Source organism: Miniopterus natalensis, chromosome 1 (assembly GCF_054644295.1).
Source record: "Miniopterus natalensis isolate mMinNat1 chromosome 1, mMinNat1.hap1, whole genome shotgun sequence".
NCBI lineage: Eukaryota > Metazoa > Chordata > Mammalia > Chiroptera > Miniopteridae > Miniopterus > Miniopterus natalensis.
In genome coordinates, this window is record NC_142081.1 from 158,534,869 (window position 1) to 158,547,707 (window position 12,839).

The window sequence follows — 12,839 nt, forward strand, 5'->3', positions numbered from 1 at the left end:
GACCTGGGCTCTTAACCTCTACGCAACGGGCAGAGTAGGAAGAAGGCAACAAGCAAGAGACCAAATAAACAGGTCATTTTCATGCAATTATAAAGGTTCTGAAGGAAATAAAACTGGGTAATGTGAGGCTGTGGTTGAGGGTTAGGGACAGCCTCTTTGAGAGAGTGCATCTGAACCTATGATCTAAATGATAAGAAATGGTCAGCCATGCAAAACCTGGGGCAGAGAATTTAGCACAGAAGGAACAGTGAATGCAAAAGCCCTCGGGCAGGAGTGACTTTGGGGTTTTTAAGAAGCAGGACAGTGTGGCCAAAGACTTGGGAGTGAAGAGCATTTAAATATCAGCTCTGGCCCCCACTGCTCTTGTGACTGTGGACAAGTTGCTTAATCTTTCTTATTTACTTCATTTTCTCATTAAAAGTCTTGAATCATATAGAAAAAGACCAAGTGCCTAGCATGTTGCTTGTTACTTAGTAGGCACTCATATATTTTTTGAATGAATAATACTCTTGATTGTTTAGTACTTTTTCTTGTAGCTAAGGTCATACTGGACCATGAAGGCGATGGAGGCATTTATTAACAAGCACCAGATGCAGGTATCTAGTACACAAGCACCAGATGCAGGCGTCTAGTACACAGGCACCAGATGCAGGCGTCTAGTACACAAGCACCAGATGCAGGCGTCTAGTACACAAGCACCAGAAAGCTCGTGCTGCTGGGGATCAAGAAGGGGGTCTGACGTTAGCCAAAAGGGTTGGCGCTAGAGTGGGATTTTAATGACCTTGAAGGAAGAGTATGCTTTGGATAAATGGAGAAAATGACAACCACGGCTGGAAAATAAAAAAATCTAAGAGCTAGAGTTAATATTTTGCTGATGCTGTTCTTTGATGAGCTGTTACGCCTGAGACTTTGGGCTCTTCAGGGAGCAAGGACATAATTGAACCGTGCCGGTTATCAACCAGGCATGAGGTGAAAGTGTAAGAATACAAAAGGTACTCAACTCTCGGCACTACCGAATAAAACCGCATGTTCCTAATGCACTTGCGAACCCACACCTGCCTGCCTGTCCATCACCGGTTTAGTGCACACGCTATGTATGACAGAAGGCAAAGTCCACCCTAACAAGGCTCCGGCCTAACCCCTCCCCCAAAGGAAAGAAAACAAGGAAGAAAATACAATATATCAATACATTCTGTAAATTCTATTTCTTAAGAATCTCTTTGAGTGCTGCTACTATTTCCCCATTTTCCCTCATCCATTTAAAAATTTATCAAATATTTCAAGCATATGTAAATGTATTCAGATTAATATAAGGAACAGAGCTAGAGTTGTGTGTTGGTCACCAAAATTGATCAAATCTTAATATTTCCCCATATTTACTTCTGGTGGTTTTTGATTGGTTTAATTCACATACTTAAAAAAAATAAATAAATCAAAGCCATTAAGCATTTCCTAGCCGCTCCCCATTTCTCCTGCTCTCTGCAGCCACCCTCTGTGGTTAATGTCCCATGTATCTTCTCCACGGTTTTCTGATGCAAATACAAGCAAAACTGGACATATAATCTCATTTCACCCCCTTCACAAAGGAACTACATGTGTTTCACCCTTGTTTTTTTAACTTAACAATACATACTACAGATCGCTCTGTCAGGACCTGCAGAGCTTCCTCATATCTTTTCCCCCTTCTAGCTGCCTCCTGGTATTCTAATGTCTGCATATATCATGTTCATTTTTGTAGATGCTTTTTGATTTCCAGTCTTTTGCTATTACAAACAATGCTTCCATGAATAACCATGTCCACACACTGTCTTCTATGTATGCTGATATAGCTGCAAAAACTCCTAGAAGTGGAATTGCTGGCTCAAAGTAAAATGTTGCAATTTTGATAATTATCACTAAATTGCCCTTTTCATACTTCAAACAGGAAACTCAGTATCAACCATTAAACGTCACCGTACAAGTAATTTGGTGGGATTATAATTACATCTTCATTCGTGTAGACGAATAGATGATTCATATTTGAACGATGGCTTTTTGGCATTTCCTGTTTACAGGAAAATGATAGGCCCTAAATACTGATGATGACGATAATATACAGCAATTGAAAACTATGAGCAAGTCCAGTTACACTGAGCCGCATTCATAACACTGTTTCATTTGCAGATCCAGAAGGAACTCCGGAATAAAAGCCACCCCATACTGATATATGTTTTCTACAGGTTCGGGGGAAGCAGAAAAGCAGTAAAGATTTTTTAAAGAGTTGAAAAAGCCTATCATCTTAAAAAAAAAAAAAAAAAATGTGGTGATTGTCCCTTAACACAGTTGGCAAAGACACTGTTGTGAGAAATCCTTTAGGCCTTTACAGCATCCCTGACCTCTCGTTTCTACGGCTTCAGAGGCTATACCCCAGACTTTTTGGATTCACAGAAAAATCTAACAAGCAAGCTTTTTCAGGGCTTTTATAATTACCTCAATAATATCTCTGTCTTTAAAAAGTGGCTCAGTGGGTAGAAAAGTATGCATTAGTAATATAACCCCATAGCAACACACAGTCCTTTCTGGAGAGAGTTCCTTTTAAATGTCACATCCTGATAATATGCCCTGGGGACTTTTGGCTTTTTTTCCTTGGAATCACAAGGAAGAGTGAAGTCTGCTAACAACATAAGACTCTAACATCTAAAATCTGCATAAAAGGTAAAAAACAACAACACCTTTTCTAGTGAGATACTTTACCCCATTCCTCCATGCCTGCCCCCACATTCTTTCACTATTTATCTCCTTACCATACTCCATTCTGAGACATTTTTTTAAAGATTAAATTTTATTGATAACCACACAAAACTTTTACTATAAAAGAAGGACCAGCACTGGGGGTGGGGGTCTTTCCCTTAGTCACCAGAGGCTGATGATGTTGACATGTTCTTTTTCTCAATATTCCCCTTTCCACACTCCTCCCCTCAGCTCTGACACACACAGAGGGACAGTCAACTCCCCTTCCCACACTTCAGCATTTGCATAAGTCATGGGAGAAGCTGATGCGAACACTGTCACGTCTGTGATCTACAACAGCGGTCACCTTTGTCTTTCAGACTTGCAAGCTCCATTAGACAGGACAGCACAGCCTAAGTGAACAGCGTGAACTCCGCCAGCAAGTAACTTTGTCCTCTCAACTCTCGGTGTGGAACCAGGCATTTTATTTGTTGGAGGGAAGAGGGACTAGCTTTTGCTGATTTCTTTAGATATCAGATATGATGATTTTATAATTTTCCTCTCTCCTACTTTCCTGTACCATCGACTATGTTGCTAGAACTTAGGGAGCAGAAGTCACTTCCACGCTGGTCTGTTATCTTTCACAGACGGACACACGCACACACCCATCAGTCTCACGGATCTCGAAAAGGGTCAGTCAGATAGTTGCAGAGAAACTGGAAATATCGTGTGTGCCCCTGAATGACTGCCTCTTTTCCTTAAGGTAAAGTTGCTTGGGGGCTCTCCCAGGGGACTCCTGTTGGACAAATCGGGGGCAGCTCCGCAGGGGACAGTAACCGTGCGCATGGCTCCTCCCGTCCGTTCCGTGGGCTGCAGGCGGGAGGGGAAGGGTACCCCCGGCTCCAGCTGGAAACATGCCTCCTTCAGGTGTAAATCCACAGAATATTGTCCTTTGGGGGTTTAAAGAAGTTCAAATACCAACCAAGATATTTTGAAATCAAGCAAATTCATTTTTATATGATGCTAAAGTATAAATTAAATTTTTACTTGCCAAAACAAAAGGGATTTCTTGAGGGGCGGAAGGCTAACCTTACGTAGCGATTTCCCCCCGCAAACACCACTCCATTAAGCAAACCAGATAAATGCCCTCAAACCTTCAACACCAAAGAAACTCAGCTCTCTTTTGGAATAAACTTGATGCATTATATTGTGCTTTTCTCTTCTCCATTTCGCTCCTCATTTAGAGGAAGAAGCCACACACAAAAATTAAAGGCAACAACCAAGAAAGGAACAGAAAGCATTAATTTCAGACAAAACTCTTAAACAGTGGTCTAAAGAAGAATCTATACTTTAACATCATACTGGAAAAGAACTACTCGTTAAAGATAAAGCTTTCAAGTAACATTGGAGCTTGAATAAAAGAACAGTGCAGGTTTGTAAGGCAGAGAAGGTGACAACTTTAAGAACACTTGCTGCAGCTCCTGAGCTCCTATCTACCAATATGTCCCTATTAAATCTTACAAGAAGTCTAACCCCCACCAACGCGCAGGAACCCGACACTGTTGGGGAGAAAATAATAAAATTCAGAAGAATGCTCTCTCTTACTTCCAATGAAAGAATGCCAAATAAAACTAGAAAAACCAGCCCCGGGATCCAGCTCTCTCTATATGTGTTTTATAACATAAGCAGTTGATATTTTCTTTTGTACCCTTTACAAGGTATAACAGTAATAAAATAAATGCCCATTACAATAAAATAAATATTCAAGTCACCTTGAGATCCAGAACATTACCCTGACCGTTGAAGCCGCCTGTTCTTTTCCATATTACATTTTCTTTTAAGGAAAAGCATCCTTAGAAGCAAGCACTGGCCATAAGCATACCTCTGAACAAAAATTTTGAATCAAGAATATAAGGGTAAAAGCTAACTCAAATTATTATGAATAAAGGAATAAATAATCAAGAATTTAAACCTTTAATTGTAATGGAGTTAAAGAATGTCAAACTGGCGATCGCAATCAACACTTCTTTTCATGTAAACCCGAAGCTGCAAGAGGAGACTGTACCTTTTCTTTAAAACTGAGAATATATTCACGGTTCCATGTCTTTACACAATGCTGGCAACGAGAGCGGAGAACTTGGCTACTACTACACAGGTAAACAGCCTTCCCCTGTGAGAAACAGAAACGCTCTGAACTTCCCCGGGGAAATGGGGAAGCAAAACCCGTGGAGTACACAACGCAAGGCAACTGCTAATTTAAAGGAGAGAAAAAGCCATTCCAGCCCTGGCCGGGCAGCTCCGTTGGTTAGAGCATTGTCCCAAAACGCCTAGGTTGCGGGTTCAAGCCCCACTCAGGGCACATACAGGAATCAGCCAATGAATGCATAAGTAAGTGGAACAGCAAATCAGTGTTTCTCTCTCCTCTCAAATCAATAATAAATAAATAGTACACTGGCTTACATGAGGTACTCAAATATTTGAAGAAACGGGCTTAAAATGAACATGAGTTGGTTTTTTATTTTTCTTTATAAACAGATCTAGCACAACATCAAACAGACACCTGTAAAAGTCTTGTCAGTTGAGAATCCTGCAGTGAAAGAGTCTAAATCAATCTCATTCTAACATAACAGAGGACTTACCTTGTGGCAAACAGAAACATCCTAGATAACAACCCTCTGGCCCACTGAATGTCATATTCAGGAGCGGGGCAGAAAGCCATTGCACCCGCTACAGCTCCTCTGCTCCTCCCGGGCTGCAGGGCCTTCCAGACGGCCTGAACCACCCCGAACTCACTAAGCTTAGTGTGAGTGGGAGGGAGCTCACTCCCAGTCACCTCAGTAAACCGGCCAATTAAAGTTCAATTCCTGCTCTAGAAGAGGGAAGAAGAGAAGGTGACGCTAGTAATTTTTCCTGAAAAAAACAGCGTCTTAGACAATAGCAGGCCCCTTAGAAAAGCCAGAATTCTATCTTGTGGGCAGGAAGAAGAGGGAAGTAAGGAAAATCATTTGCAGATAAAAATGCACCAAACTAAAATCAGGAAGTTTCCTTGAATAAAGTTTCCCTGCTAAACCACACCCTCCTCCACATGCAAAAATGCCACTTCTGCAAAAGTGTGTTAATTGCTTTAAGCTTCCCACAGTTTGGACGGCTACTGAAGCAGGGGCTCTATATCAACACCCACCAAGGCCTCCTAAGCCACGCTGTCCTGAGAACACTAAGTTAGTCGCACGGAGGCAGACTCATTGCCAAAGGAAGTGCAAAGTGCCAGCTGAATTAACCTTGCTGTTCACTGAGAAGAAATTAGGAGTCAAGCCCTGGGTTTCTATTATTCATTCATCTTGATTTACTTTACAGAGCACAAAACGTGTCGCCATGTATGGGTAAATGTTTAATAACTAGATGAGATCATTATTAAAATGATGGTGGTGACTGGTGGTAGAAGGTGAGGAAGGGATGAGAAGTTCATGGAGGAAAGCACTGGCTCAGAAAAATCTTGATTTTTAAGCTAGAACATTTTGTATCATTTACCAACTCACTGAACTTCTAGCCTAAGGCTTGGCAGATTTGTTTAGGCAGAAGTTTCGGCCAAGGTAAGTTAGACAACAGGATTCCTACGAAATCAGATTATTATTTTATTGCTGAGAGAGAGAGAGAAAGAGAGAGAAACATCGATTTGTTGTTCCACTTATTCATGCATTCATTGGTTGTTTCTTGCATGTGCAATGACCGGGAATCAAACCCTCAACCTTGGCGTATGGGGACAATGCTCTAACCAACTGAACTACTCAGCCAGGGCCTAAGATTCTCTCTCTTGAACTTGGTTGTTTGGCTGGTCCCTGTATACACCTGTGGGAAGTGTGGTTTTTCCTTTGCTCTTTTCTTATAAATAAGTAAGAAAACCTTTCTGGATATCTTTTTCATGAAAAGGGAGCTATATACACCTGTGGCCCCCTGGACTTGGAATTGGCTCATGAAGGGACCCAAGCACATGTCAATTCTAAGATCAGTGTGTACGCTCCCATGACCCATCACAAATTGCCCACTCCTTGTTGAATGGCTACTCCTAACCTCCTACCTCCACACCTGCAAGACCCTTCAGGTGATAAGCCCACCACATTCACTCTCTGTACGTGAGAACAAGAGCAGCATCTCTCCCCTTTCCCGACTTCAAACCAGGACTTAGACCAAAGCCGGCTTGAAAGAGCTCCCAGTGGCCAAATCTGGAACAATCCGAGCAATAAAGTAAGTAACAGCAATCCTGGGTTAAACCCCACAAAATATGACTGATAAGGGAAGGAATTCTTACTGATATAAATAGTTGAATAAGTAAATAAGTGGGGGAAACAAACAGCCCTTCCTTACAGAAGAATTCCAATGACTAAATGTAGAAGGAAATATAGAATCATCTTCAGGACATTACAGTAATAATTGTTGCAGACAATACCCACTGATGGATACTAAAATCAGTGGGAGACAGTTTGAGGAGAAACAGGATATTTGCACAGCCTCAAAGTTATGTCTCCGAGGATATTTATTAATTACAAAGAGACAAATAATAACTTTAGAATGGAGAAACCTGGCAGACTTCACCTTAACCGAGTAATCAAGGTTAATACCACCGGTAATAAAACATATCGACATTAGGTAACCCCTGTTAGGACACACAGAGGAGGACATATCACTTCTGAGAAATTCTTGCCAAAAATGCATAACCTCAGTCTAATCATGGGACGATATCAGACAAGCCCAAGTGGAAGGCATTCTATAAAATAACTGGCCCACACTTTTCAAAAGTGTCAAGGTAAAAGGCAAGGAAAGACTAAGGAAATAACGGATTAGGGGAGACTAAGGAAACTTGAGGATCAAACACAACATTTATAACGTTTACTTGTTAATAATGCAAATACACGTGTCTACAGCAAAAAATCCCCAACTGAAATCAGGGAAACTGACATCAACAGTAACACGTGCTGGGTGCTCCGACGCGCTGGGCGCCGTAACTGCTTCGGTGTGTCAGCGCTCCCGATCCTTTCAGCCAGCCTACCATTAGCTATGAAACTCATTTCACAGCCTGGACCCTGCGGGAGCTTCAGCAAGTGCCTGCGGCTGCACAGAAAGTGGCGGACTCGTAATACGACCTCTAGGTAGCCCGATGCCGCAGACCACACCTTACTCCCTGGGTTGCACTGCCTTTCCCGCGGCACGCGGACGTCCACGCTGAGATCACCACGTCACACCACCGCTAACACTTCTTTCACCGAACATTCAGTTCCCATTTCCTGTAAGCGGGCTCTGCCCTAAGTGCTTTGAACACCTCCTATCTCGTTGAATTCCCATGGTTATCCTATGAAGGAGGCTCTGCTGGGAACTGTTGGGGCCACAGAGCATAGTGGCTATGAGCCCGGTCACCTGTCTGAATCTGAATCTGCCGCCTGCTAGCAGAATCCTAGAGCGAACCTCACAGGACTGCCGGGAGAGTCTGATGCGACGTGCGGAGGCCTGGCACGCCACCTAGCACGTAGGCGCACAGATAAGCAGTGCAGGTTTTCATCAGGCTCACTTAGTCATCTCAGGACATTTTTCAATCAGAGACAAGAAAAGGTTTAAATGAGTATCAGTTCAAAGATGAATTAATCTTGCTGTACAATTTGACATATTTGTTGTTTCCAAAGTATAAGATGTTGGTATATTACTTTGAGTTTTTAAATTATAGTTTTAAAAATAGTTGTGGACATATATATATATATATATATATACATATATATATATATATTATTGATTTTAGAGAGAGAGGAAGGTAGAGGGAGAGAGAGAAACATCGATGAGAGACAAACATCAATTGGCTGCCTCCTGCACGTCCCCTACTGGGGATCGAGCCCGCAACCTGCGCATGTGCCCTGACCGGGAATCGAACCAGCGACCTCTTGGTGCCTAGGTCAAAGCTCAACCACCGAGCAATGCCAGCTGGGCGTGGGTATATTTTTTAAAAGATATTTGAATCAAATTATTTGAGGGGACCCCCCCTCCCCGGAGATTACCTCTCAGGAACTTTTGGGCTCTCCAGAGGCTAATTTGAAAACTGCCATTAAGATGTTATCCTTCTGAACTGAGCTTCTGACCTTGTTGGGCCCCTCCTTTCCTCTCTCACTAGCCTATATTTTCACCAGCCTGGCCCCAATTCCCTCCTCCAGCAGCCAAGTCCCTTTCTGAACCGCTTGGTGCAGTCGCTGTGCCTCCTACCTGTGCTTCAGCCGAAGCTTAGCTCCTCCTGGCCACGCTGCTTTCCTGTGCTGGGGGTCAGAGGCGAGGGGCTCTGGGCTGAGGGAGTCGGAGGTGCCGGTGTCTGCAGGGCCCGGCTCTGCGCACGCATCTCTGGAAAAAACACAAAAGGCAAACAGGAAGCTGAGCGTGATGGTGTTCGTGGGCAGGGGCAAAACTGAATCTAACGAGAAGCATGCGTGAAGTTAACCCTGGGGTTAGGGCAAAGCAACACAGCTAAGAGCAAAGTTCTCTGCCCCAAAGCAGGCGAGTCCGCTACTGAGGGGCTCCATCCCTCCCTATCTGTCTCTGCGACGCAATGAAGTGTGCTTCCAGTCTTAGAATAGCAGGTTTTCCAACTAAGGGGGACAAAACATACACTGGTATGAAGGTGAACTCCCCTATAATCCAGCGTCGCTTGGTAAGTGAAACACTGGACTCACTAAAACAAACTGCCGGATGAGGCGGTTCCCTGAGACCAAGTCCCCGCTGCCTCGCTGCCCAGGAGAGCGATCTGCAAGTGGAGCAGCCCTTGCTGGGTTCAGTGGGTGGCAGCTCAGAGCACATGCCCGCTCTCGAGCCCCAGCTATTTCAGATTATTTGGATTCCACTGCGCTGCAGGCAGGCCTTGTATGTGTCCATTTAAATCCCCCCCCACCCCGGTCCCTAACACCATCCCCATAACTCATTTCCTCCATACTTCCAGGGAGTCAGAGAAAAATGTTAAGCCCCATGTGGCCAACGCCTTCTGCCATGGGAACGGGCATATTTCTCCTCCTTAGCAGAGTCTTGGCTGTGGAATTTCCCAATGCCCTGACCGTACCCCTATGGCCTCCTCCTGATATGACTGCCCCCTGCACGGTGCTCTGAATCGTGTTGGCCACATTCCACTTTGCTGGGTACCAGCGGTGCGCTTTCAGTGTCTGTCTCCAAAGATCTTTCTTAGCCCCGGACAGCTGCCTGGTTTGCCCCTCACACATCATGGAAGCAGGAGTCTGAGTCGGTACAAACATGTGCCGTTTCTCCTCTGCACGGGCCTTGGCTGACGGAGTGGGATCACTGAATGATACTGATTTCTTGTCATTTCAGGAGATGACCAGTGAGCTGATGAGAAGTTTCCATTTTTAGGCTCAAGTTTCATCTTTACCTTAATTATACCTAAGCACCATCCCCTCCTTCTGTACCTTACTTTTCTCACCAAATTTAGGATTCCTGGCTTTGAATATTTTCAATATAAACCTAAACTTAGAAGTCTGAAGACTTGGTTAAGGTTCTTTCCCTTATGAAATGAGTGATGCCATTGGGCAAGTACACTCCGAGCCTCAGGCCCCTCATCTGTAGCCTGAAAACAAGAGTCAGGGCGCACTGTGGTTAGGAGCTGGCTCTGGAGTCAGCCAGCCTGTCTGAGCTGTAGTCCTGGCTCCATCCACTGACCAGGTCCGTGACTTTGTCCTCTCTGTGCCTCAGTTGTCTCATCTCTGAAATGGGTGCAAAAGAACAACCTCTTTCATAGGGCTGTTGAGGAATTTAAACTGATTCAGGTAAAGCACTTAGAAGGTGCAGCACTCATTACCCACTGTTATACCTACCAGAGTTCCCATAAAGTTTCCAGATTGTGTCTACTAACTACCTAGCATACTGCCCACACATGGTTTGTGTACTGTCTTACTCCAGTACCTTCATGTTAGAGCTCCTGTCAGCTAAGATGTTATATAAAATAGACACAACTAAAAAGACCTAATTTGTACTGGAAATAATAGGAAGAAGAGCCATGGCTAAAGAGTTAACACTGTCAGAGCCTTTCTGCAGAATTCATCCCGTGGTCTCCCATGAGGATCCTTGGACAACCCTCAAAAGCACCAACTCCAATGGCATCTGGCTTAAGCGGGGGCGGAAAGCAGATTGAGAGGCATTTCACCCTCAAATGAGTGAATGCTAAGACTCCCTGAATGTAAAGAGCACACCCAAGGCCTCCCATTGGTATAATCCTCTGACTGCAAGCTGTCCTTCCGGTCCTCCTCTGGACCCTCCCGTCTGCTGGAGGGAAACAAAGACCAGGCCCAAGGTCTCACACAACCTTTGCGGCAGTTAATGACTTTGTCGATTTGGCCTAAACCACAGCTGCCGGCTCCGTCCTTTCTGCAGGAGGGCTGAGCCCTTTTCTCTTTCCTTGCCCATCCCCCCTTGCTGGGACGCACCGAGGGACACAAGGTGCAGGGCACAGTCACAGTGAAGGGCTGGCAGGAAGGGCAGGCAAATGGGAGAGAGATGGAAGCCCGAGGAACAGGAGATCGGCTCGTCTTTTTAACGATTTCCAATGCATGATCCACCCTAAGGGAAGTGGAGACCAGCATCCCAGCCCTGCTCTCCACGGCCACATGTTGTCCTGTCACCTGCTTCCTCCAGGGTACCCTCTTAGGTTAGCAGAGGGTTTGTGAAACTCATATTGCTTATTGCTGACCGCAGTCCCCAGGCAGAGTCACACAGCCTCCCTGCGGCCTTTGCCGCCCTGGCCCCGCTGGGCTGGCTCTGGAGGCTCCTGAATGGCCCGTCTCAATGCACCACACCAGCTAGAAACAGGCTAGAGAGCGCGCAGGAAGAATCGCCGCACCCAAAGGGCACTTTTTCTCCCTTAAACTTTTCCTGGAATAATTTGGAAAACAAGTAAACATTTAAAAATCCATATATTCTGATGAAAAAGAAATTCCATAATGAATCCAGGTGGAAAATAGTCCTGGAACCAGTGGTGGGAAGTCTCTGTCCCAGAGACCCCCAATTGCAATCCTCACCTTGCCCTTCTCCCCCCTTGCCAGTTATTGTATCTGTATGTTGAACTTGGGCTGTCTCCAAACTCACATTTTTTCCTACCTGCCTGAGGTTACTGTGCTACCTGCTTCAGGACAGACTGGAATTGACCGAGGCTGACATGCTTCGATCTCATCAGGAAAGGGTGACAAGAGTGCCACGTGACTGGGGCAGATTATTCAAGCCTTCCCTAGAAGAGGGTATGTGTGCTTTCCCCTATGTCAGGAGGTATTCTCCTAACTTCTGTAGGCCTTGGAATTACTAACCCAGATTTGTACAGACCGGGTAGAGAATGGCGATGATGGAGCCATTAATTAAACATGTTACCAAATGAGCTTATTTTAACTTAAAAGATGCTCAGAGCTACATTGTTTTACTTAAAGATAAAGAAACAAAACAAAAAACATTGCAGAAGCCCTGGAATGAATGAAACAGCTTCGAAGTGAAAAAATACAGAAATAAACCTCTACCTTATGGGGCCACTTCTAGATATCTGAAAGGTACCACTCTCTCCTGGCTTATCCACACTCGTCCTTCAGGTTTGGATTTGGACGTCATGTTTCTGGCTGCGGGTCAGGGTGAGGGGACCCCTCCATGCGAGCAGAGTGGCACACTGGCCGTAGCTGTAGATGTGCACCTCAAAGTGCAATTCACACCGTCTTCTGACACCTGCTTGCTGATCTCTCTCTTCCATGACAAGCTCAGCACAAGCAGGCCAGCTTGGTGCCTGGCACAGAATGTTGCTCAATAAATGACATACTGGTAAATGTTCACCAGATCTGTAACCTTTCTTCCCTCCTATCTCCTTTTAATGCATAAATTAACTGGCTGATAAAGCTAATGAGACATTTAGGGGGGCTGTTTTTATATTGTTTCTTGATTTTCTCCAGTCTCGAGACCACGAACTATGAAGGATGAAAGAGGAACCAAAGCTGAGCTGAGAGAGGTTGGCAGGGGCTAAAAAGCATCGCGAGCCACAATCCCAGTATCATCTTTCTAGCCCCAAGGAGCGGAGAGATAAGAAATCCTGGTCAAGCACCTACAGGTCTCTACTTCCTGCGATGAGC

General features: G+C 44.7%; 1 protein-coding gene across 1 annotated transcript in view; it reads right to left on the bottom strand.

Annotated features, from left to right (window-relative positions):
• Window positions 1-12,839, bottom strand: part of SHROOM3 (shroom family member 3) — a 192,955-nt gene that overhangs the window by 46,909 nt on the left and 133,207 nt on the right. The window contains exon 3 of the mRNA XM_087825918.1: window positions 8,950-9,081. Within this exon, the coding sequence (XP_087682044.1) occupies window positions 8,950-9,081 (132 nt within the window). The remainder of the gene's footprint in view (window positions 1-8,949; window positions 9,082-12,839) is intronic.